General features: G+C 39.3%; 1 protein-coding gene across 3 annotated transcripts in view; it reads left to right on the forward strand.

Moving 5' to 3' along the window:
• The window catches only part of PJA2 (praja ring finger ubiquitin ligase 2), an 81,460-nt gene extending 76,836 nt beyond the window's left edge, over positions 1-4,624 (forward strand). For all 3 annotated transcript variants that reach the window (XM_045808259.2, XM_045808258.2, XM_087861933.1), the window contains one exon: positions 1,310-4,624. In XM_045808259.2, coding sequence (XP_045664215.1) covers positions 1,310-1,435 — 126 coding nt within the window. In that variant the 3' untranslated portion in view covers positions 1,436-4,624. The remainder of the gene's footprint in view (positions 1-1,309) is intronic.
• The last annotated feature ends 20,856 nt before the right edge of the window (positions 4,625-25,480 follow it).

The following is a 25,480-nucleotide window of genomic DNA, read 5'->3' on the forward strand; positions in this document are numbered from 1 at the left end:
CCCCAGCGTGTTTATTCAGATTTACTCGTCTGTACATTTGTTGATGTTTGCTTAGCTGGTGTAGTTTTCCCCCGTACCATCCGTAAGATTAGATGATCTAGGTAGGGCTAGCTTAAATCCCACCTTTTCTGTCCTTCATATACCCTTTATTTAAATTCCCATGATAGTATCTAAGCCTTAAGAAGGATCTAAATGTTCCTGCTATGTGTCAGGCGGTGGTAGATGACTTGTGTATTTTCTCATTTAATTCTCACAGTAACTCTGGGACATACTGGGACATATCCTTATTCATTTTCCAGTGACTGTTACTCATCCAGGGTTACACAGCTGGTATGGGTTGATTTGAGACCACATTGATGTGACTCTAAAATGTTGTTGTTCACGCCCAGTCTGTATGGCAGGAGCACAATAAGTGCTTGCTAAATTAAATTCTTGAATTGTCAACATTATATATGTTGTACAGCTTTGAATTGTCATTGAGTTTGCTCTAACCCAAAGTAATAATCTCCTCGGTCTCTTTCCCATCAAGAAAAAGCCTTTCCTCTGGGGAAAAGATCCCCAGGATACAAATCTTTGTTCAACAGCATGATTTCTATCAGGGCTGCCTCTTTGAGAGGAAAAAACATATTCTCAAGGGGATAATCTATCACCAGATGACACATCTCTATAATCTTTGGTCCAAGGATGTACTCACAGTATGACTGCTTTCCCTGTCCCATCTTCCTTCCTAGTTAGCAGGCACTTAACTCTCCATGTCTTCTTGAAAAGGAGTTCTATGGCTAATAAGGAAGGTGTGAGGCCCATCTGTTTTGACATAAACTTAAGTGAGGCTTCAATATATGTAAGGGAGGACCATCCTAGGGGATGATTTGGTGATACAAATATGTGAATTAATTAGGTCTGTGGTTTCTCTAATGTAGGCATCATGGAGTAAATAATAAAACTACTTCAGTTCAGGTGAGGACGTGCCTTGTGATTCCTTGCTCACACTCCCCCATGGCACCAGTGCTGGGCAAGGAGTGTAGTAGACTCTCCGTTAATTCTAAATGAAAGACGACTGACTGAGAGATACAAACACAATTAGGAGACACTATTCACCCTCAAAGAAATTAGAATCTGGTTGGGATAAAGAGGAAATAGCATCACAATTTTGTGTCTCTGGATTGTGTGGGTTAAAGTTGATTTAGTTTTTGTTTTTATTTGATTTGTTTTTTGTGTAACAGATACTGTTTTCTTTTTCTTTGCTAAGATATTGTGTGGCAGTTAAGACCTTTCCTTTGGCTCTGACCTTGTTTTCCTCCCCCTCTAGTCGGGAACGTGCCCTGTGTGCCGCCGCCACTTCCCACCTGCTGTCATCGAGGCATCGGCAGCTCCATCCTCCGAGCCTGACCAGGAGGCACCCCCTTCTGGCGACAGCTCTGCAGAAGCCCCCTAAACCTTAACGCTTGAATGCGATCACTCTGTCAAAATCAATCTGCAAATTCCTTCTCAATCTGATGTGCAAATAATTATATATAAATAAATTTAAAATGCTATATATAGTCTATGCCATAGTTTAGAAAGAAGAATATTAACCTTTCTAAACTAAATTTAGGTTCGCAGAAAGTACTTAACATTTTCAAGCTGAATGTTGAAGCAGTGCATCCATTTTCTTTAGTTGAATATGTTGGTATTAATTGTAAAGCCAAGCTTACCAATTAACTCTCTCCAGAAAAAATAATCATATATGTGGCACATATTATTGGTTTTGTCTGAAGTACTGCCACTGAGTGATTATAATTAAGCTCTCCTATTTGCATCAAATGTGAAGACTGTGATCACAACAGTAGTAAAATTTGGTTTCATTGGAAATAAAAAGAATTCTAAAACATGCTTTTTTTCATTGGTCACTTTGCTTTTGCTACATCAGAACCTCTTGGTTCATAATACTGAGTGTTTGTTTTTTTTTTAGGAAGGTGTCTACTCCTCCATCTTTCCTTAACATTAGGACTTTTTAGACTGCCAAACAAAGGCTAGAATTTTGGCTTAAACATCACAAAATTTTAAAATCTTAAATGTAATCCCCTTGGAATGATTAGATAGTAAAATAATTTTTTTTTCTTTTTCTAAATGGTGGATGTGCTTAAAGTAAGGTTAGCAAAAGGCATGGGTGTTTTACTATGGTTGGTGCTTGAGGTAAGGCTAGTGAAGCTTATGAACAATCTAGTGTGCTCAGTGTTTGGTATGATGAGATGAATTAGATGGCCTTATGAAATCCTTTCTCCCTTTCTACCTGGTTACAGTATACTTGAGAACATTCATGGCACATTTGTTAAATAAATACTGTTTTTTTAATTTATAAATTTATAAATAAGTATATAAATTTATAGAAGATACAGTTTGTTTAAAGTAATTTTGTTCTGAAATATTTTGGAAAGTTTGCAAACGTGCATCAAAGTGTTTAAACATTCTGTTGTATCCCAAGAGGAAATCTGATCCTTAAAAAACCAGAAGTTTAATGGTACCAACTTTTATAACGTATAACATTGATGGGGTATAGGACAGATTTGGCCGCATCTTTTTACAACATATCTAAACCTTACTGTGTTATAATTTATTCCTTTAAAGTATTCCTGAACAAGGATTATTCATAGTACATTTTCAGCATTTGTTTCATTACACTGATTTATTTTGATAAAATTATTCACCTGGAAATAAATAATAAAAATGGGTTGTTTTGAATTAAACCAAATTAAGCCCTGGGTGAAAAGGGAGTAAATTATATGATCATCTAGTGACTATGAGCAGAACTGAACATGTAACACGGTTCCTTTCTTGTTTTACCTTTCTCTAAAGGAGAAAAGATGACCCTGACCCCCGATCTGCCCTCTAAAAGAGTTCTGTTCAGATTCTTCTATAATAGTGAGGAATTGAGCTTTCCTTAGTTGTTTTTAGGGGAAATTTGGCCCTTAGGGTCATCCATAATTATATAACCCCAAAATAAGACTGCACAGCTTTCCGTTTAGCTGATCACACCCAGTAGGCAAATATGTACAAATGGACATAATATTTAACTTACAGATGTGATTTGCTGTCAGCACCAGAGAATGATAGGTGTTAGAATACCACATTTGAGCAAGTAGAATTGTAAAGCACGTAGTGAGTGTACATCCATCTGAGTAGTACATTGATAATTTAGTTTGGACACGTAAAAGGAGTATTTATATGGCTTCCCAAATGCAAAATTACATTTTATTTGTGTAATTTCTCTGAGTATTTATATTCCATCTCTTTTCTCCATTCTTAAATGAATTTTCACTGTTGGCACATTTGAGGCTTAAATATAAGGAACATAACACTTGCATTCTAATTTTTGCATATATTGTAAATGTGTGTCTGGTATTTACAGCAAAATACTGTGTATCCTTTTATGGGTAAAACAAAACTGAACATTGCATGCATGTAATGTGGTGACTGTAATTTAGGGGTTCTTTGGGGCTTCTGTGACTTTGGAAATGCTTACATTCAGGCCTTAATGTTGCATTAGCTAGCATGTTTTCCTTCTGATGTATATAGTCACTGTTGTATAAACTAATCTTTGCTTGTTTTCTACTCTGTGATCTTTCCATACCATATTTCATTGATGATCAGTTAGTGTCAAGGAGTCAAATCAGATTAAAATTAATTCTCATGTGTATATTGTGGAACTTTGTGGCTAGTGTGATTTTTTTTTTTCTTTTCCTTTTCTTGTTTCTTTCTTGTTGTTGTTTGTTTCCTTTAAGTAATACTGATCGGTTGTGAGGCTTACTGGTTAAACTGACATTACTACAGATTGCTCTGTAGTAAGCCACAAATTATATTTAGGCAGTATTAAGGGACGTCAGTTTTCTTCTCCTAGTAGCAGCTGTCCCAAAGAAAATATTTCTTCTTTGCCTGTTAAGATTTAGCTATTATCTGCCAGTTGTTAAGAGGTTTGGGTTCCAAACTCAACCAGTAGTGTTGAGAGCTGAACTTAAGATAGCGGTTGTACTTTTTGCTTTCCATCTGTTTCTCTCCTTCATTCTTGGCTCCCTACTGTCTATAAACAGCTGCTATGAAGGAGAAAAGTTGAAAAAGAGTTGGCTTAAAAAAATTTTTTTTATGAAAATTGAGATTTTAGGATTTTCATTGTAACAAGTTGATACAAGCAGAGGTGGAAAAGTTCAGATGCCAAAATATTGTTTGATCCTCTGAAATACTGTTTAGATTCTTTCGGAAAAGTTAAGAATATATGAAGGAAAATTAGGAATAAGTATAAATATTGATAAAAATATTGTTTCTCTTATTCTCTATGTTAAGTGACTTGACCTAATTTTATTTTTTTAAAACATTTTCTTCTTCTTTGTAATATGAATGCTGATATTTAAAGGTAGATCCATGTGATTTTCTATTGTGTTTCTTAATTGTTTATCTCTGAGCTAACTAACTCTTAAGATTATTTGTGATTTGGATTTATATATAAGCTGTTAAATATATATGAACTGTTAAAATGGAATGCAAGTTTTCAAAAGCCCAGGTCTAAATGTAATGATTGGTTTATTGTTCAACAACCCCAGTCCATCATTTTCCGTGTAAATCATAAACAATAAACAGGATGTACTCAGTGGTCATTTCTAATATTTAATTGTGCAGTCACATCACTTCTATAATTTAAGCCCCTGGAGGATTTAGCATTAATGGCAAAGAACATAGCTGTTAAAGTCTGGAATGGGCTCCTGGGCATATGATTTCATAGTCCTTGAACTGTGAACTAAGAAGGCCCTAACAGAGAGCCCAGCTATACAGAAGTTGTTGATGGACTTCCGGAAGGGCTCTGAAGGAGTAGTCCCTGCCCTCTCCTGCCTATGTTCTCAGCAATCCTGTGGGTTTAGCAGGGCTGGATTTCCCACAGTGACTCGGGATTGCAGAAACCCTCAAAGTTCCAGGACAGAGGCCCACCTCGCTTCAGTGGCTTCTTCCAGATCAGACATAGGATTGTTATTATATCTACCTGTTGAGGAAGATTCCTCATGACTTCCAAAGGGTTCAAAGACCTCACCCATTTCAGAAGGGTAAATTGAGTGCTGATAGGTTATGCACGCGTTAAATTAGAAAACGAATCATTAATTTTGTTTCGAAGCTTTAGAATATTTAGAATTGTGATTCTCCCTTAATAGAATAAACACATGCTAGAGAAAGAGTCTCGGAACTAGAGACAGGGTTGGCACACCTCTTCTCTACTGCCAAATCCTTTTATAATTTTCATACGATTTTTATTCAGCCACTGCTTCCAGAGTTAGAGCCACTCAGCATTACTACAAGGATGGATTTCATTGTTAGAAGAGTGTTGCCCACGTGTGTTTATAAATAGCACACATGTGACACTAGACAGAAAAGTCCTGTCTCTTCTGTGTGGTCACCTCTTCACACCTTCCCTCAGACTTCACATTTTTCCCAGTTCTTACATGATGTCCGTTCCAGACCAACCTGGTATTGGCACTTTCAATCCCTCTCAAAATACGTTGCTCAGCACTAAACACGGTTCTTCCGTGGTCTGAGAAGAGCAGGGTCCAGAGGCTTTATTGCCAACATCAGTGATTCTCAGGACTGTTAACGATTGGAATATGTTGATGTTATCTGTTACCGTCACCATTAGGGAAGCATGTCATACTGTTGTCTCTTGCTGAACTTAACAGACATTGCTGGTAAGCCAAATCCATTCCTAAAATTACTTCTACAATTTCTCCGTAACCTCATTGAAGCACTGCATTCATCCTTATTCGATCAACTTGTAAAGGTCCTTACGAGTTCTGATTCGTTCTCTTAGCCTTGTGTCCGTTTCAGTTTTGACGAAGCATGCCTTTATTATTTAGTGGCTTTGTTCAAGTTAATGATAAAGATTGAATAGAATAAGATGAAAGGCAGACCCTCACGAGAATGCCCCGAGAGGCTGTGCTCCGGGTGACTTTGATCCCTTTATCAGTACTTCAGGTACAGCTGTTGAGGCAACTGCCAACACTTACGTGCTCATGGTTCTTCATCTTTTCCTGAAAGGACACAAGAAATGTCATGTTTGGCAGACAAGCAGATAGGACTGTCTATGGAAGTAGCCTAATCTGCTAATATATTAAATCAAGAGAGGAAATGAAGTTGGGGCGCCTGAGTGGCACAGTGGTTAAGCGGCTGCCTTCGGCTCAGGGCGTGATCCTGGCGTTACGGGATCGAGCCCCACGTCCGGCTCCTCCACTATGAGCCTGCTTCTTCCTCTCCCACTCCCCCTGCTTGTGTTCCCTCTCTCGCTGGCTGTCTCTATCTCTGTCAAATAAATAAATAAAATCTTTAAAAAAAAAAAAGAGGAAATGAAGTTAACTGGAAATGCCTTATTCTTAGTGAAATAACACTACCTCCTTTTGTCTCTGTTCACATGCCATCTGTTTATTAATCTGCCCTAGAATTTGTGATGTCAAGCTCATTTTTATAATTCTTAGAATCTACTATTTTTCCTCTCAAACATTGCGATATTTGACGTAACATGACCTTGACAAGTCACTTAATTGTTCTGCTTGTTTTCTCTATAATGAATCTAAATTATAGGTTCAGTACTACTGGTTGTGCATGGGAAAAGGTTTGAGAAAAGATGTTCTTTGTTGACATGCAAAGTCATGGGGAAATAGCGTTGCTTTCCATCATTGTTTGATTTTGGAACTACCTGTGAGGATTGATGAACATTTCAGATGAAAATCATAAAAGTATCTTAATTACCTCTCAGAAGTTGAAAGATTTTGACAGGGGAACTTTATTAAAATTTAACCAATAATTTTACTAAAAGGCTGCATGCCTGGATATGGCAATGTATTCAATCTTGTATTTTTAGTTTATAATCAATATACAGTTTTTATAGTGAAAAATGGAAGGAGGAGGTCTTTATCTTTTTAGAAATAGATACCACCTCTTAGCCATTCACTGCAGTAACAGAAATTCTGCAAGCCACTATGATTTCTTTTGATTATAACACAGCATCTCTTCTAAGATTCATTGAAAAAAATGTATAAATGTATATTTATTTATTTGAGAAGGAGCAGGGTGCAGGGGTGAGGGGCAGAGGGAGAAGCAGTCTCCCTACTGAGCAGAGAGCCCCAGGTGGGGCTCGAGCCTGGGACCCTGAGATCAGGACTTGAGCCAAAGGCAGAACGCTTAACCGACTGAGCCATCCAGGTGCCCAGGAAAAAAATGCACTTTTACATTATAAGAATAGTTTCATTTATGAAGTGCTAAGTATTAGACATTGTGTTAGGCTCTTTGTTTTACTCCTCATAATGAATTTGCAGTATAGGTTGTTTTGTTCCAATTTCACAAATTAAAATATTGAGTCCTGGTTCTTAAGAGCTCAAGGGTTCTTTCTTATTCATGCCACCCTCCTGGGTAGGAGCAGCCTATCTGATCATTGTTAATATTTAAATAACTTGTTTGAGATGCAGTCTGAATTTTAAAAATGAGGAAAAGAAACGGCAGGCGGGGGTTGCTGTTCAAAATTTTGAAAAAATATTTTGTTTTTCCTTGCCATATTGCTTTGCTAAATTGTTACAGAGAGACATTTTTGCCTTAAGTTATGTACTGCTGACCGAAGTTCTAATGTCCTGGTTAGTAAAGTTTCTTAATCACCATTAAGATTTGATGAAGGGCACCTGGATGGCTCAGTTGGTTAATTGTCTGCCTTCAGCTCAGATCATTATCTCAGGGTCCTGGAGTCAAGCCCTTCATCGGGCTTCCTGCTTAGCGGGGAGGCTGCTTCTCCCTCTGCCTCTGCTGCTCGTGCCCTCTCTCTCTCAAATGAATAAAATAAAATCTTTATAAAAAATAAAAAAGAACAACAAAAAAAGATCTGATGAGAATCTCCGAACTGCTTGATAATATGGGATCCTTAAGTTATTCTGCCGAGAGTGGCCTGAGATGTATGTCATGCCCTTGTTTGTTTGTTTGTTTTTAAGATTTTATTTATTCATTTAACAGAGAGACAGCCAGCAAGAGAGGGAACACAGGCAGGGGGAGTGGGAGAGGAAGAAGCAGCCTCCCAGCAGAGGAGCCTGATGTGGGGCTCGATCCCAGGACTCCAGGATCACGCCCTGAGCCGAAGGCAGATGCTTGAGGACTGAGCCACCCAGGTGCCCCATGCCCTTGTTTCTTAAGCCAGTAAGTCCTCACTAATGTAGACATCTATCTGTAAGTGACTCAGCCCCACCCTTTTCAAAAGTCTCTGGATTTCTTCCTTAAAAAGCCATGGGCATTTGCCCTCAACAATTGTAATCACGCCAAAGAGTAGAGAACCTTACCCCCGATTGTTTCATCAATAGGAATAGATATTTGACAGAGGGTTTCCTTTTTATTCCAATCCTTAAGTGCTATTTTAAATTCTTCCCAGGAATTTAAGCTATGCCCTCCTTCCATTTGTCTTCCTGTTTTTGTTTTGTTTAGTTTTGTTTTGTTTTGTTGTTTTTTGTTTTGTTTTGGTTTTGGTTTTGGTTTTGTTTTGTTAAAAGAATCCAAGTGCTACAGCTTTTCTAAGGGGCTTCATTACATACCATCATACTGACCAGGCTTTGGCCTCAACAAGTAATTCTTCCTCCTGACCTGGACTAAGGATCCTTCGACCGAGGTATTGCAGTACCCTAGGTTTGATGCCATTACAGACTGTCAGTTTTTATTTTACTTTAAATTCACATTTACGGCAGATGAGGATAGAGATGGGGAGCTTAAAAAAATCAACACTTAAAAGTGTTTTACCTTCTTTTCCTGTGCTATGTTTTTATTACTTTTCCCTTCTACTCCTTGTGTTCTATGGCATGTACACATAAACATCCAGTGTGTTTTTACCTGAAATTGGAACAAAACCAGGCAGTTTTGAAGCCTTGCTTTCCTGCTGGCTGTGCAACCTCTGGGGCAAAATATCTTACAGGTTTTGGTAACTGTGCTGACGGACCAGAACCAACATACCCTGGAAACTGTCTTATTCAGGGCTTGACAAGGAATAAGGCCCACTGCCAAACTGTCACATTTGCTATATTGTAACTCAACAGCTGAATGCTGTTTGGGTTATAAAGAACAGACGAGGTGCAGAAAGATGTAGGATAGTGAGTAAATGAGCTACCATTTGTTGAGTGCATACTCTATGCCAGGAATTTTTATAGGTAGTTTTATATGCACCAGCTTAGTTAATCCCAACAAAAATTCTTAGAGGTAGACTATTCTAATCTCAAAAAGGCATCAAAAGGTTCAGTAACTGCCAAGGGCCACATACATAGCAAGTAAGGGAGTCAGGATTTGAGTCCAGTGCTCTATTATATTCTCTCCTGCATACGTAAGTGAGTTAACATTCGAGGTAAGTATAAATAAGGTAAATTTCAGCTGCAGTACTGATAGGTCTTGCAGACTCATCTGGAAGTTCAGTAGCCCTTTATAACATTGTTTCAGTGGAGATGAAAACACTACATTTGGATCAAAAATGATTCGGAAGTTGGGAATTACCAGTGTTACACAGAATAAGCCCAAAGAAGCTAAGGAGAGGAGCCTAAACATATTAAATTGATTTATTCTCCTACCTGCAAAACATGATCTCAGGAGATGCAGAAGTTTATGTTGCATTTATGGAGGTGGAGAGAATTCCACCTCCACCATTTTTCTCTTGTCAGTCCCTGTGGCCCCCACAGTGCCAGTGACCACTGCCCGCATCTCCAAGCAAGATCAATGATGTGGTCAAAGGAAGCCTGTTGTATTTCTTCAGACTGGTAAGGCCTAAGTAGATAGCAAGTTGTAACTGAATTGGGGTAAATGCTGGGTCCCTACTGTGACTTATACTAAGTCCACTCTACATGATCTTGTTCTGCCCTAGTCTGTCCCTGACAGCTAATCCTTTTGGTTAATGAAAACCCATGGCCCATCATCTCCAGTAACAGACACCAGAGGAGGCTAGGAGAGCATGGCCAAAGCAACTTGGAGGAAGGAGCTTGTCTGTTTATAGACTGCTTTGTACTTAGAATCAATGAATAGTTAAAGATTAAATCACCAATACATGACCTCCCTTAGGGAGGAGGCAGTGGCTGGCCCATGATCACACAGCCAGAAAGTGTTAGAGCTGGGACTTGAATTCAGGTCTTCTGACTGCGAACAGTTGTCCTACTTGGCCAAAAGCTACGCTCCTGCTTTCTTGCCCCCATATAATCCTTTGGTAAGTCAGAGCAGCCGCTAAGGTTAGATCAGAAATAGGTTGCATTTGCCTGCTTTGTGCACATGTCCTCAGCTGCAAGCAGACCAAGGGGGAAAATGTGACAAATAAGCAGATCGAGACATTTACTTGTGAGCTCCTTTTTTTTCTGCCTCCATTTTTGGGTCAGTTTTAAGTTAGGAAAGTCTTGACAGGAGAATGTGTGCACAGAGCAGGAGAGCAGGAGAACCACAATGAGACAAAATAAAAGCAAATGTCAGTGGTTCTCCAGCTTCCAGCAACTGAGAATTTCTCTACAGACTATTTGCCACATTTGCAGAGCACAAATGTTAACCTTCTAAGGGATTTTTAAAAAGATATGTCAATATTAAAAAAAAAAATTTAATATTTCAAAAATACATGAGCAATTAGAAGAATATATAACAAATCCCTATGTAGCCATCATCTATCTTTATGGCTTTAAAAATTTAAGAATTGTTAATATTTTACCATATTGGCAAAAAAAATGCACATAGATACATTTAGGTATATGTAATTATTCCTTTTCCTCAAAAAAGTGCAGCATCTTCTGGGAAGGTTGATTTCAACCTCCACACCCTGACTCATTCTCAGAGGCCCTCCTAAAACCCTATGGGTCTCCCACAGTCAAAGGTGATAAATCGGCTTTGCCTAGCTCCTCACCTCTGGTCAGTTGGCTGCAGGGGGTACTATTGGATACCGGCTCAGAAAGACAGTGCCACGACTGGGAATGTGTATGGGAATGTGCAGGAAAGGCGGGGTGGGGGCCTGAGAGCTGCCCCCGCTCACAGCGCTACTTCACTGCTCCCCACCACCTCTCTGTTCGCAGTGGGATGTGCCACAGTCCTTCACCCCGGAAGCAAGAGAAGCTTCCTTCCCTGCGTGCTTGAAGAGACTGCACCATTGTAACGCTCTGCTCCCAAATCACTGAGAAAGTTGAGTTGCAGCGCGTTCGGGAAGACATCCATAATTCATGTCTGAAAAAAATTAGCTTGTCCTTCTCTGGTTGGACTGTCTCTGCAGAAAATTCTACCATCTGACCTCTGGCCTGTTTGCCGCCACTGTAGTTCACCCCTGCAGAGTCAGCGGAAGGCCTCATGGGAAACAGCGTTTCTTCAGCTCTGGGCTTGAAGGTTAAGCATGCTTCGTCTGTTCTAGACTGGAGTCTGGCCTGCCTTGGCATTCTTGACAGCTTGCTCTGCAGCGGGCCCTCTATTAAAATGAAAGTACAGGGTGAAATCTGGGGCTTTTTAAGTATGACAATATTGATTAAATAATCCCTAGGAGCCCGGTGATTGCTTCATGGTCCTGAAGTAGGAAACCTGCTGGGTAAAAAAAAAAAAAAAAAAAAAAAATCACAATGAAGGGAATATTTTGTCTTGTAAATTGAGTAACAGCATTCCCTGGTGACCTGTTAATGTCAAAGATGATGTCTATAAAAGTGAGGATAAGCTTCTTTGCACCAGGGAGAATATTTTTTCTTTCCAAATTTAAGGTTGTTCTGGGCGATCTTTCTTGAAAGAGCCTGAAAAGAGGGAAGCTGAGGCCATGTCGACACAGTGCAAGTTTTAAGTGAAGGAGAAAACCCTCAATCCTGCCCTCTACTCCAGAGGCGACAGGCACTGGTCTTTTCTTACTCTCCTCTGTCCCTTCTTTCCTCCTCCCTCTTCTTCCTTTGTCTGTCCTTCTTTCTCCTCCCTCAGCCAGGTTGCCGGAGATTAAATCCCAAGTCTGACCACGTACTAGCTGTGAGCTCGTGGGCAGCTTACTTGACCTCCATGTGTCTGTTGGCTGCATCTATAAAACAGGGAGAGAAATAAAACATCTCTCTTGTAGGACCGAGTGAGTTCATACCTGCAAAGTACTTAGAATCCTGTCCGGTACACGGTACTGGGGAGGTGGGAACACTTAGTTTGCATTCCCCATGTTTCCCTCATGTGGAGGGACTCCTACTGCTGAGACACGCCTGGGCTCTCTCCACCCCTCCCCTGCTGGAGAGTGACTTCATCTGGTCAGGATTAGGGTGAGTAAAGCTAAAGCTCCTTTCCTCCCCTGCGAGTGAGCGCTGGCCTCTGCTCTTCCAAGGGCAGCCCTCGTTTGAGACTGGTGATGCTGTCAGGACCGCTCGGGCAGGCTGACTCCGGGGTTCCCCTCTGAGAAGAGCCGCACCGCCCTCACACCTCCCTGCGCACGCCACAAGCGGGGGGGCCCGCGCCTCCGAGTTCCTTCCTCAAAATGTTACAAGTCTCCCTCCAGAGCCTGGACTGGCCTGACAGGCGGTGACATCTGGGCAGGGGTGAGTGGGCCCCAGCCCTGTGTCTGTCCTCGGGTGCCCCCTTCCCCTCTACCCTGTAGGTGGGCTCAAAGAGACGTTCCCAGGGCTGCCAGGACTCGCACGCATGGGCTCATGCTGGCGGCCGCAACCATGCTCTGGTTCCAGGAAGGCGTCCTCACCAGCGACTCTCCTGCTAACTGGTGGGATGTTTCTTTTTGCAAGACTGGGCAAGATGAAGCCCCCAGAATCAAGCTGACTTGGAGTACCTCTCGCTCACCTCCGAAGCAAAGCAAGTTCAGGTCTTGGCTTGAGCTGCATGTGTGGGCCTACGTCACCAGGGTGCCACCTGGTCTACGTGACTCAGGGTGGGGGCCGCAGGTGTCCATTCCCCTGTTCCACCCCCACCGCTAGCACCCAGGGGGCCAACCCCCAGCAGGCGGACTCCAGAGTGTCTATGCCCATCCCCTCTGAGGACACTTGAGACCATTCCTCTGCAACACCAGCAGGCCCTTTGCATTCATGCCTTCTCCTGCCTCCAACTGTGGCGATGTCATGCTCTCCTCACAAAGTGCTTTTAAACGGTGCTGGATGAGGGATTGGCATTTCTTGTGCAAAAGGAGCTGCTCATCACCCCTCCTCTCTGCTCATGATGTGTGGAAGGCAGGGGTGTCATTCCCATGGAAAGAGATGACATTCTAGAAATGCAGAGACTATGGCCTAAGAAATTCAGGAAAGGATGTAGTTGGAAGACATGCTGCTCTGTTTATGCTGTAAGATTCAGAACACTACACTTAATGCATCTGGAAACTGAAATTATTCATATCTTCCTGCATATTCTCAGTGAGACTTGCATATGTGGTCATCATCGACGAAGTACAATACCGACCTTTGATAGAGTAGTCATTGGCTGTGGCTATTCTCAGGGGACACTTCAGGGTGATGCAATGATGTAACCAGCATTAAATAAATGGAATTAGGGAACTGCAGAGGCAAGAAGACCTGTATTGTTTCAGTACAAACAGGTTCTGAAAGGCCATGGCATCATGAGTAATAATGCTATTATCATTTCCTCAGTGTGGGAGATATGAAATTAGCTAGGAACATCACATCTGACAATAAAGAACGTGATTGAATGGCTCCTGCACCTGGACAGAAAGAAGTGATGCCTGAATAGTATGGAAAATCTTCATGTGCACTGACAGGACCACGGACAAGTATGTAAGTATGTCTTCTCATTATTTGTTCTAAATTTTGATTGATAAATCACAATACGTCACTTGGACCCATGGGTTTTAAATATTTTTTATTCAAATTGTTTATATAGACAAGGGCCCAACAAAAATATTTTCAAAGGTCTTGCCCATCCTAGGGGTGGCCCTGGAGAGAAGTATTTGCCCATGGAAACAAGCCGTTTCCCAGACCCTACCCTTTATCGGTAACAGGGTGCTACTTTGGCCACTATCAGCCACTCCTTTGTCTTTTTTCTCAGTTTGTTCAGAATTTGATCAGGGTAAAGGAGTGCTATTTATTCAGATCCTCTCAAAGTCCCCAATTGTAAGCACTCAATAAAGGTTGCCTATTAACATTTTTTAAACATTCTGGTTGCATTTTTTTAATTGAGGTATAATTGACATATGACATTACTTTCAGGTGTATGGCATCATGATTCAAACAACATATATTTGCATATCTTATGAGCCGATCACCACAATAAGCCTAATTAATGTTTGTGTCATACACAGTTACAAATTTATTTTTCCTTGGGATGAGGACTCTGAAGATCTATTAGGAACTTTCAAGTATGCGGTACAGTATTATTCACTATAGGCACCATGCTGTACATTATATCTCCAGGACTTATTTTTTTTTATAACTGTGAGTTTGTACTCTTTAACCTCATGTACCCAGCTTGCCTATACCCTCCACCCCTGCAACCACCAGTCATTTCTCTCTATCTCTGAGCTTGAGGGTTTCTTGGGTTTTGTTTTTTGAGCTGTTTTAGATTTCACATGTAAGTGAAATCATACAGTTTATGTCTTTCTCTGTCTGACTTATTTCATTTGATATAATGCCCTGAGGGGGTCCATCCATGTTGTTGCAAGTAGCAAGATTTCCTTCTTAATAGTATCCCTGTGTGTGTGTTTCTTTATACATCTTCTTTACCCATTCATCCATCAATGGACACTTAGGTGGGCTCCATATCTTGGCTCTTATAAATAATGCTGTGATGAATATGGGGGTGCATGTATCTTTTAGAATTAGTGTTTTCATATTCTCCAGATAAATATCCAGAAGTGGAATAGCTGGATCATATAATAGTTCTGTTTTTAAACTTTTGAGGAAACTCCATACTGTTTTCCATCATGACTGCACCAGTTTACATTCCCACCAACTGTAAGGGTTTCCTTTTCTCCAAATCCTTGCCAGCACTTATTATTTCTTATCTTTCTGATGATAGCATTTCTTTTTTTTTTTTTTGTATGTGATTTTTTCGTATTTTTTTCTCTTTTTTTAAATTTAATTTCTAGTTAACCTATAGTATATTATTAGCTTCAGAGGTAGAATTTAGTGATCCATCAGTTGCATATTAACACCCAGTGCTCATTACATCATGTGCCCTCCTTTAGACCCACCACCCAGTTACCCCATCTCCCACTGACCTCCCCTCCAGCAACCCTCAGTTTGTTCCCTGTAGTCAACAGTCTCTTATGATTTGTCTCTCTCCCTGTTTTTATCTTATTTTATTTTTCCTTCCTTTCCCTATGATCCTGTTTTGTTTCTTAAATTCCACATATGAATGAAATCACATGGTATTTGTCTTTCTCTGACTTATTTCACATAGCATAGTACACTCTAGTTCCAGCCATGTCATTGCAAATGTCAAGATTGTGTTCTTTTTGATGCCTGAGTAATATTACATTTTGTGTATGTATATATATCACATCTTCTTTATCCATTCATCTGTTGATGGACATCTGGGCTCTTCCCATAGTTTGGTAATTGTGGACGTTGCTTCTATAAACATTGGGGGTGCACATGCCCCTTAGAATCACTATTTTTGTGTCCTTTGGATGGATACCTAGTAGTGCAATTGCTGGGTCATAGGATACTTCTATTTTTAACTTTCTGAGGAAACTCCATACTGTTTTCCAGAGTGGCTGCCCCAGTTTGCATTCCCACCAACAGTGTAAGAGGGTTCCCCTTTCTCTGCATCCTCACCAACATCGGTTGTTTCCGGAGTTGTTAATTTTAGCCATTCTAGGGACACCTGGGTGGTTCAGTGGGTTAAGCGTCTGCCTTTGGCTCAGGTCATGGTCCCAGGGTCCTGGGATGGAGCCCTGTGTCAGGCTCCCTGCTCACGGGGAATCTGCTTCTCCCTCTCCCTCTGCCACTCCCCCTGCTTGTGCTTGCTCACTCTCTCTCTCTGTCAAATAAATACATAAAATCTTTAAAAAATTTTTTAACCATTCTGACTAGTGTGAGGTGGTATCTCATTGCAGTTTTGATTTGTATTTCCCTGATGATGAGTAATGTTGAGCATTTTTTTCATGTGTCTATTAGCCATTTGTATGTCTTCTTTGGAGAAATGTCTGTTCATGTCTTTTGCCCATTTCTTGATGGGTTTTTTGGTTTTGGAGTGTTGAGTTTGATAAGTTCTTTATAGATTTTAGATACTAACCCTTTAGCTGATATGTCATTTGCAAATATCTTCTCCCATTCCATAGGTTGACTTTCAGTTTTGTTGATTGTTTTCTTTGCTGTGCAGAAGCTTTTTATCTTGAAGAAGTCCCAGAAGTTAGTTTTTGCTTTTGTTTTCCTTGCCTTTGGAGACATGTCTAGCAAGAAGTTGCTGCAGCAGAGGTCAAAGAGGTTGCTGCCTGTGTTCTCTAGCATTTTGATGGATTCCTGTCTTACATCTAGGTCTCTCATCCATTTTGAATTTATTTTTGTGTATGGTATAAGAAAGTGGTCCAGTTTCATCTTTCTGCATGTTACCGTCCAGTGTTCCCAATACCATTTGTTGAAGAGACTGTCTTTTTTTCCATTCGATATTCTTCCCTGCTTTGTCGAAAATTAGTTGACCATAGAGTTGAGGGTCCATTTCTGGGTTCTCTGTTCCGTTCCATTGATCTCTGTGTGTTTTCGTGCCAGTACCATACTGTCTTGATGATTACAGCTTTGTAATACAGCTTGAAGTCCAGAATTGTGATGCCTCCAGCTTTGGTTTTCTTTTTCAACATTACTTTGGGAATTCAGGATTTTTTTTTTTTAAGATTTTATTTATTTATTTGACAGAGAGAGAGACAGCCAGCAAGAGAGGGAACACAGGCAGGGGGAGTGGGAGAGGAAGAAGCAGGCTCCCTGCGGAGGAGCCTGATGCGGGACTCGATCCCAGGACTCTGGGATCACGCCCTGAGCCAAAGGCAGACGCTTAACGACTGAGCCACTCAGGAGCCCCTGATTTATTTATTTATTAATTTATTTGAGAGAGAGAGAGAGAGAGAGAGAATGGGAGCAGGGGAAGGGTCATAGGGAAAGGAGAGAGAGAATCTCAAGCAGACTCGCGCTGAGCACAGAGCCCGATGCAGGTCTCAATCCCATGACCACGAGATCATGATCTGAGCCAAAATCACGAATTGAACCCTTAACCTACTGAGCCACCCACGCACCCCCCCAACTTTGTTCTTTCTCAAGATTGCCTTGGCTATTCATGGTCTTCTGTGGTTCATAGAAATTTTAGAGTTATTTGTCCTATTTCTGTCAAAAATGCCATTGGAATTTTGATGGAAATTGCATTGAATCTATAGATTGCTTTCAGTGATATGGGTATTTTAACCAATATTAATTCTTCCAATCCATCAGCACAGAATATCTGTCCATTTATTTGTGTCTTCTTCAGTTACTTTCATCAGTGTCAGATAGTTTTTGGCATACATGTCTTTCACCTTCTACACATGTCTTTCACCTTCTTGATTAAATTTATTCCTAGGTATTTTATTCTTTTTGATGCAATTGTAAATAAGATTATTTTTAAATTTCTCTTCCTGATAGTTTGTTATTAAAAATGTGTCATATTTTTGTATATTGATTTTGTATCCTGCAACTTTTACTAAATCCTTTGATTAGTTCCAACAGTTTTTTGGTAGTCTTCAGGGTTTTTCTATATATAATATTATGTCATCTGCAAAAAGTTACAGTTTTACTTCTTCCTTTCCAATTGTAATGCTTATTTCTTTGTCTCGCCTAATTTACCTGGCTAGGACTTTCAATATCATGTTGATTAGAAGTGGCAACTGTCTTACTGTCTTATTTCTGATCTTAGAGGAAAGAATATGATGTTAGCTATGGGCTTGTCATATATGTCCTTTATCATTCTCAGGTACATTCCCTCTGTATTCACTTTGTTGAGACTTTCAATCATAAACGTATGTTGAATTTAGTCACATGCTTTTTCTGCAATTATTGAATTGATCACATGATTCTTATCCTTCATTTTGTTAATGTGGTGTATCACATTGATTGATTTGTGGATGTTGCACCCTTCTTATACCCCTGGAATAAATTCCACCTGATCATGGTGTATGATCTTTTTAATTTAGTGTTGAATTTGGTTTCTTAATATTTTGTTGAGGATTTTTGTATCTATGTTTATCAGGGATATGGGCCTGTAATTTTCTCTTTCCCTATTTTTTTGGCGGGAGGATGTCTTTTTCTTGTTTTGGTATCAGGGAAATGCTGGCCTCATAAAATGAGTTGGAAGTGTTCCCTCCTCTTCTATTTTTGGAAGAGTCTGAAAATTTAATTTCAACTAGTATTAATTCCAATTAGAATGTTTGATAAAATTCACCAGTGAAGACATAGGGTCCTGGACTTTCATTTGTTTGGGAGGTTTTTGATTACTGTTTCAATCTCCTTACTAGTAATCGGTCTATTCACATTTTCTGGGTTTTTTTATGATTCAGTCTCGGAAGGTTGTATGTTTCTGAGAATTTATGCATTTCTTCTAGGCTGTCGAATTTGTTGGTATATAATTATTCTAGTAGTCTCTTATGGTTCTGTGGATTTCTGCAATATCAGTTGTATTGGCTCCTCTTTCATTTCTGATTTTATTTATTTGAGCCCTCTGTCTTTTTCTTGGTAAGTGTACCTAAAGGGTTTGCCATTTTGTTCATCTTTTCAAAGAACCAGCTCCTAGTTTCATTGATCTTTTCTATTGTCTTTTTAGTCTTCATTTCAATTATTTCTGCTCTGTTCTTTGTTTTCTTTCATTCTACTTATGTTGAACTTTGTTCTTTTTCTAGTTCCTTGATGTGTAAAATTAGATTGTTTGAGCTTTTTCTCGTTTCTTGAGGTAGGCATTTATCACTATGAACTGCCCTCTTAGTACTGCTTTTGCTGCATCACATACATTCTGGTATATTGTATTTTCATTTTTATTTGTCTTGAGGTATATTTTTTATTTCTTCACTGACCCATTAGTTGTTCAGTAGCATATTTTTTAATTGCCATGTATTTATGAAATTTCCAGTTTTCTTCTTGTTATTGATTTCTGGTTTCATACCATTGTGGTTAGAGAAGATGCTTGATATGATTTCAGTCTTCTTTTGTTTTTTGTTTTTTTTTTAAAGATTATTTATTTATTTATTTGACAGAGAGGCAGCCAGCGAGAGAGGGTACACAAGCATGGGGAGTGGGAGAGGAAGAAGCAGGCTCCCAGCGGGGTAGCCTGATGTGGGGCTTGATCCCAGGACTCTGGGATCATGCCCTGAGCCGAAGGCAGACGCTTAACAACTGCACCACCCAGGCGCCCCTGATTTCAATATTCTTAAATTTATCAGGACTCATTTTATGGCCTATATAATTTATCCTGGAGAATGGTCTTTGTGCACTTGAGAAGAATGTATATTCTGCTTCTTTTGAATGGAATGTTTTACATATATCTGTTAAGTCTAATATGTCATTTAGGGCCAATGTTTCCTTACTGATTATTTTCCGGATGATCTATCCATTGACACAAATGGGGTGTTAAAGTCTCCTACTTTTATTAAACTGCTGTCTATTTCTTCCTTTAGGTCTGTTAATATTTACTTTATATATTTAGGTGCTCCTATGTTGGCTGCATAAGTATTTACAAATGTTAGATCCTTCTGTTATTAACTACTTTATTATTATATAATACCCCTCTTTTTCTCTGATTACAGCCTTTATTTTAAAGTCTATGTTGTCTGATGTAAGTATAGCCATTCTAGTTTTCTTTTGTTTTCCATTTGCATATAATATCTTTCTCAGTCTTTTCACTTTTAATCCGTGCGTGTATCCTTGCATCTGAAGTGAGTCTTTTATGGACAGCACATAGGTGGGTCTTGTGTTTTTATCCACTCAGCTACTCTGTGTCTTTTGATTGAAGAATTTAATTCATTTACATTTAAAGTAATTATTGATAGGTATGTGGTTATTACCAGTTTATTAATTGCTTTCTGGCTGTTTGTAGTTCCACTTATTCCTTTCTTCTTCTCTTGCGCTCTTCCTTTGTGGTTTGATGATTTTCATTAGTGGTATGCTTAGATTTCTCTCTCATTATCTTTTGTATATCTACTATAGATTTTTGGTTTGTGGTTACCATGAGGGTTACATATAACAACCTATATTTATAACAGTCTATTTTCAGTTCATAACATCTTAAGTTTGAATGCATTCTAAAGCTCTCCATTTTTACTCTTCCCCACAAAGTTTTATTTTTTTGAAGTCACAGTTTATTTATTTTTATCTTGTGTATCTCTTAGCTAATTAATGTGGTTATAGTTGTTTTTACTACTTTTCTTTTTTAACCTTCATACTAGCTTTATAGATGATTAATCCACTACCTTTACTATATATTTACCCTTATCAGTGAGATTTATATTTTCATTGTTTTCTTGTTACTAATAAACACCCTTTCTTTTTCAGTTTAGAGAAGTCCTTTTAACATTTCTTATAGTGCCAGTTTAGTGATGAACCCTTTAGCTATTGTTTGTCTGGAAAACCATCTCTCCTTCAATTCTGAATGGTAACTCTGCCAAGTAGAGTATTCTTGGTTGCATGTGTTGTTTTACTTTCAGCACTCTGAATATATTGTGCTACTCTCTTCTTGTCTGTAAAGTTTCTGCTAAAGAATTGGCTGATGGTCTTATGAGGGTCCCCTTGTATGTAACAAGTTGCTTTTCTCTTGCTCCTTTTAAGATTCTTTTCTCATCTTTAACTTTTGACATTTTAATTAAGTGTGTCTTGGTGTGGGTCTCTTTGGGTTCAACTTACTTGGAACTCTGTGGGCCTCATGGATCTGGATGTCTGTTTCCTCCCTCCAGGTTAGGGAAATTTTCAGCCATTATTTCTTGAAATAATTTTTTTGTCCCTTTCTGTCTTTATTTTCCTTTTGGGACTCCTATAATGTGATGTTGTCCCATAAGTCCCTTGAACCATCTTCACTTTTTTTAAAATTCTTTTTTCATTTTGTTTCTCTTGGTGAATTCCACTTCCCTATCTTTGAATTGAGTGATCCTTTCTTCTGCTTTATCTAGTCTTTTATTGAACACTTTTAGTCTCTTTTCAGCTCAGTTATTCTTCAGCTTTATGACTTCTATTTGGTATTTTCATGTATTTTCAATCTCTTTGCTGAAATTCCTACTGTGTTGGATGGGACAGTTTTTGATACTAATATTCAAACAAGTTCAAAGAAGAAAAACGCCAAGCCCTTAAGTTTTAAAGTTGGAATAGGCAAAGTTATCAGAGGATGGGATAAAGCGCTCTTAACTATGAGTAAAGGAGAAAAGGCTCAACTAGAGATTGAACCAAAATGGGCTTATGGAAAGAAAGGACAGTCTGATGCTAAAATTCCACCAAATGCAAAATTCATTTTTGAAGTGGAATTAGTTGATATTGACTGAAATAGCAATGCTTCGGATTGCTATTGTCTTCGGTGAAGACATCAGCAACAATAAAATGTGGCCTTAAGGAAATATACGTAACTAATTACAGCTGGTTACTATTGTAAGGGAAGAGTCAACTGGAAAATTCAAGAATCCAGATATTGTTTACCCAATCCCCAACTTTTAATATATGTAGTCCATTATAATTCCCTAAAGTTTGAAATATTTGGTTAAAAAAAATTACTTTCCTTTTACTTCATGTTGTAAATCAAAAGGCTCAATAAAAGTGTATTCAGTGTCTTGAAAAAAAGAAAGAAAGAAAGAAAGAAAGAAAGAAAGAAAGAAAGAGAAATTCTTGTTGTGTTTACCCATGCTTCTCCCACGTTCAGTCAGTGTCTTTAGACCACTTTAAAGTTTAAAGAGTACTTTAAACTCTTTATCTGGTAAATAATTCACTCCATTTCATTAAATTTTTTTTCCTGAGGTTTTATCTTGTTGTTTCTTTCATCTTTTTGCCTGACTCTGTTTTTATGTATTAGATGGAACAGCCACCTCTTCTAGTCTTCAAGGAGTGGCCTCATGTAGGAGATAAACTTTATCATCTACCTTGTCCTAGCTCTTGGTTGTCTCTCAAGCTTTTGTGATTGTCCAGGCAGCCTATTTGGGTTTCAGTAGCACCCAGTAGTTGAAGGTGTGCTAAGATCTGTCAGTGTCCCAAAGGAGGAGATCTGAGTGAACACCTAGATTCAGGCTGGTTGGAAGTCAGATCCTCAGGCAGCAGCTTTTAGAGTATGCAAATATATACATTTCTGTGGGACTGCAAGTGTAAGCCCTGGAAGCCACCAGACCAGGTAATCTGGAGGTATCCCCTGGGCAATAGTCACAAAAATCAGGGCTCTAGACAAGCATATAATCTCCTTTCTTAGAGACACTGATAAGGTATAGTGTGGCAGAGGGAGAGCAGAGAAATGGTGTGTCACCTGGCCTGTGTTCCCTGAGAACCCCTCCTTAGGCCTCTAGATGTGCTCCAAACCTGAAGCCTGTCCCCCAGGCTCCAGAATAAGTAAACAGGCCTCTTTCTTTGAACACCTGGGGTTGTGTTTCAGTCTGCTATCTGTGCAGTGCCCTGCGGGTGGTAGTCTGCCAAAAACATCTTTCTAATTGTTACAATCCCAGAGGACCCAGGAATGCAAGCTCCCCTGGCCTCCAGAATTGTATAATCAAGGGGTGTCCTTGGGCTGCAGCTGCAAAAACCAGAGCACCAGACGTAAGAACTAGGGCATCAGACATCTGTTAAAGTTCCCGTGCAGAAGATGCAGAAGGAGAGTGCAAAGATGGATCCCACTGGTTAGAGGGTAAAGATGCTACCCACTGAGGGGAAAGGGAGTTAAAGTGATTTAAGAAAAAAAAAAAAAGCATTCTGCCACCTTTAGCGAGCGAGAGCATGAAAATGGTGCCTGCCCTCTCCTTCATCCCCGGAGAGTATCCCAACAGACCCTGCCTCTCTGGATGATGCTTTAAGATTAGCAAATGAATCTATTTTACATAAAGTCTGGACTTTTCAAATAGCTGCTTCTGCACCGGGCCTTGGAGGGAGTGAGTTCACACATGAGCCCTTAAAGAGGCATCGCTCAGTTCATCATAGCCTCTTGGGTCTTGTGGAAGTGAGCCCCATTGGTTTTCATGTTTTGGGAGCTCATCTTTCGGGTAAAGGTCTTAAAATCTGGGGTGTCTGATGGGGGTATGAACAGTTCACTCCCCAGGTTGAAGCTCTGGGTTTGTAAGTTACTTCCTGATTGTGGGTCGCCATGCTGAGCGTGAGGTTTATGGTGAGATCTTCTTGTTTGTCCATGCGTAGGAACTGTTCAGCTAGTTTTCAGAGGAAATTGTTCCACATGGAGCTGTAGATTCAGTGTGTCCGTGGTGGGGTTGAGTTCAGGTTCTTTCTACAGAACAGAGCCAGAGAAATAAGTGATCAGCAAATGATGAAGATAGGTCACAAAGACTCAGAAGTAAGTGAGACGGGCCAAATTGGGACAATTTGTGCATCAGAAGAAATAATGATTATGAAAAACATAGGAAACTATGAATCCATTCAGATATAAATAAATAAATAAATAAATGGAAGTTTGATTTACGAAAAAATAATATTTTGCATAATTTCAATGTACTTCTTCACAGAACACTTATTAATTGCAAAGGGGGAAAAGGTAACTTTATAGTGAAAACATCTGGCAGACGTCACATTTTCAAGTTGTCAAAAAATAAATATCAATGAGACACATTGAAATCCTGCCCCACCTAATACAAGGCCTTTAGAAGAACTTCTGTGATATTCCTGCAAAAGATGCGTAATCTAAATTCAACTGTGAGGAAATATCAGAAAAACCCAAGTGGAGGAAAATTCCAAAGGTGACTGGCCAATAATCTTCAAAAGATTTGAGGTCAGGAAAGTCAGAGAAAAACTGAGAAACTGTTCTGCACTAATGGGGACTTCACAGACATGACAAATGCAGCGCATGATTCAGAACTGGACCTTTTTGATTAAACTGGAGTGAGGTCTGAGGCTTAGACAGTAGCAATATATCATGCTTGGGCTTCTCAAGATGGTGCCTGGCAAAGTTGCTACGGCAGTTATGTTTTCATACCCTTCTAGGTCTGGAGAAAGAGGACTGTTTTCAGTAGCATCCCTAGCAGCCCAGACATTCAAAATTATTACCGTAACTTTGGTCATACTCATTACTCTTCCAGTCACTGTGACTAAAAGGAAGAGCTGCTGTAATTTGTCAGGCCTGAGTCACATATTTGAGCACAAGGACACCCGTGGAGCTTTGGATGGAGTTCCATAGACCCATGCACCAACAGTGTGGAAGGGTGGATGCCAGTGAAACAGTAGGAGAAAGAAGGGGAAATGAATGCTGGGAAGGCAAATGTCCACAAATGTTCAAATGTCATGGTCATAAAAATGTATCAATCTCTTTCAAAACTATTCATTTACTTTCACATGGTGCAATTTGGAAAATCTGTGATTTTCATAGGCTCATGGCAGTTTGGCAATAGAAAATAATCTCTTCCTATTGTCAGTTACTTACTCTTTCTATCCAGTTTGAATTTAAATCCTAGCATATTCTAGAATTAGTAAACTATGCTCTTTGTCTTTCCAGACAGGTTCAGTTGTTTTGTTCATATGTGTTTTTCATACCTGTAAGGAATCGTGGTCTGATCAGGAGTCCAACAAATGGTCTCTCCAACCCCTTTAAAAATCAAAAAATTTCTCTGGCTAAGAAAGTACATCAGTAAATCACTTTAACAAATTTTCGTGTTCTAGTTTCTGATTATATTTGAATTAACTTACTCTCTATCACTGTGTCAAGTCTTTCCATACACTTCTTAAGACCCACATTGACAGAGGGGTAGGTTCTATTTGCCTGTGAATGCTAAATAAAAAATACAAACTATTTTCCTGCAGTCCTGGGCCTTAGCCTCTCCACTGTTGAGTATTGTCATTCAAGATTTCATGAGTATAGGCCTGCACACTAATGCAATAGTGTCACACCAGATTTCCCCATCCTGAATTCCTGATGGATAAATAAATAAATGATACTCAGATTTTTTTTAATCCAATGAAGAAGATTCTAAAGAGTCTTAAAAGTGGGACTGATGTCATCAAAGCAATTTCCCTATTCTTCTTTCCTATTTGCTATTATAAGAATATCATATTGAGGTCTCTTTAAAGTTCAGAAGGTAAATTTAGCACTTAGTATTTGATAAAGTTATAGCTATGATGATGTCAAGATTTAGAATAGCTGTATTAAAGGCCCAGTTACTATAGCTCTCAGAAACCCTATTTGCTCTGCCCACATCAGATAGTATGTGTCATTTTCTATCTTTCTAGTTCTGATATTTGCAATGATCTTAGTCATAATTAATTACAAATGTAGGATGGTAATTATTTAGTGATGTTTCAAATCCTTAGAAGTACATTGAGCGGAGTGACCAATATTTCTTTAACAATTTGCACATACATCAGTCAATCTTCTATATAGCATTCTGGCTTCTCTGAAA

Source organism: Ursus americanus, chromosome 5 (assembly GCF_024610735.1).
Source record: "Ursus americanus isolate L20-20 chromosome 5, mUrsAme1.1.p, whole genome shotgun sequence".
Taxonomy (NCBI): domain Eukaryota; kingdom Metazoa; phylum Chordata; class Mammalia; order Carnivora; family Ursidae; genus Ursus; species Ursus americanus.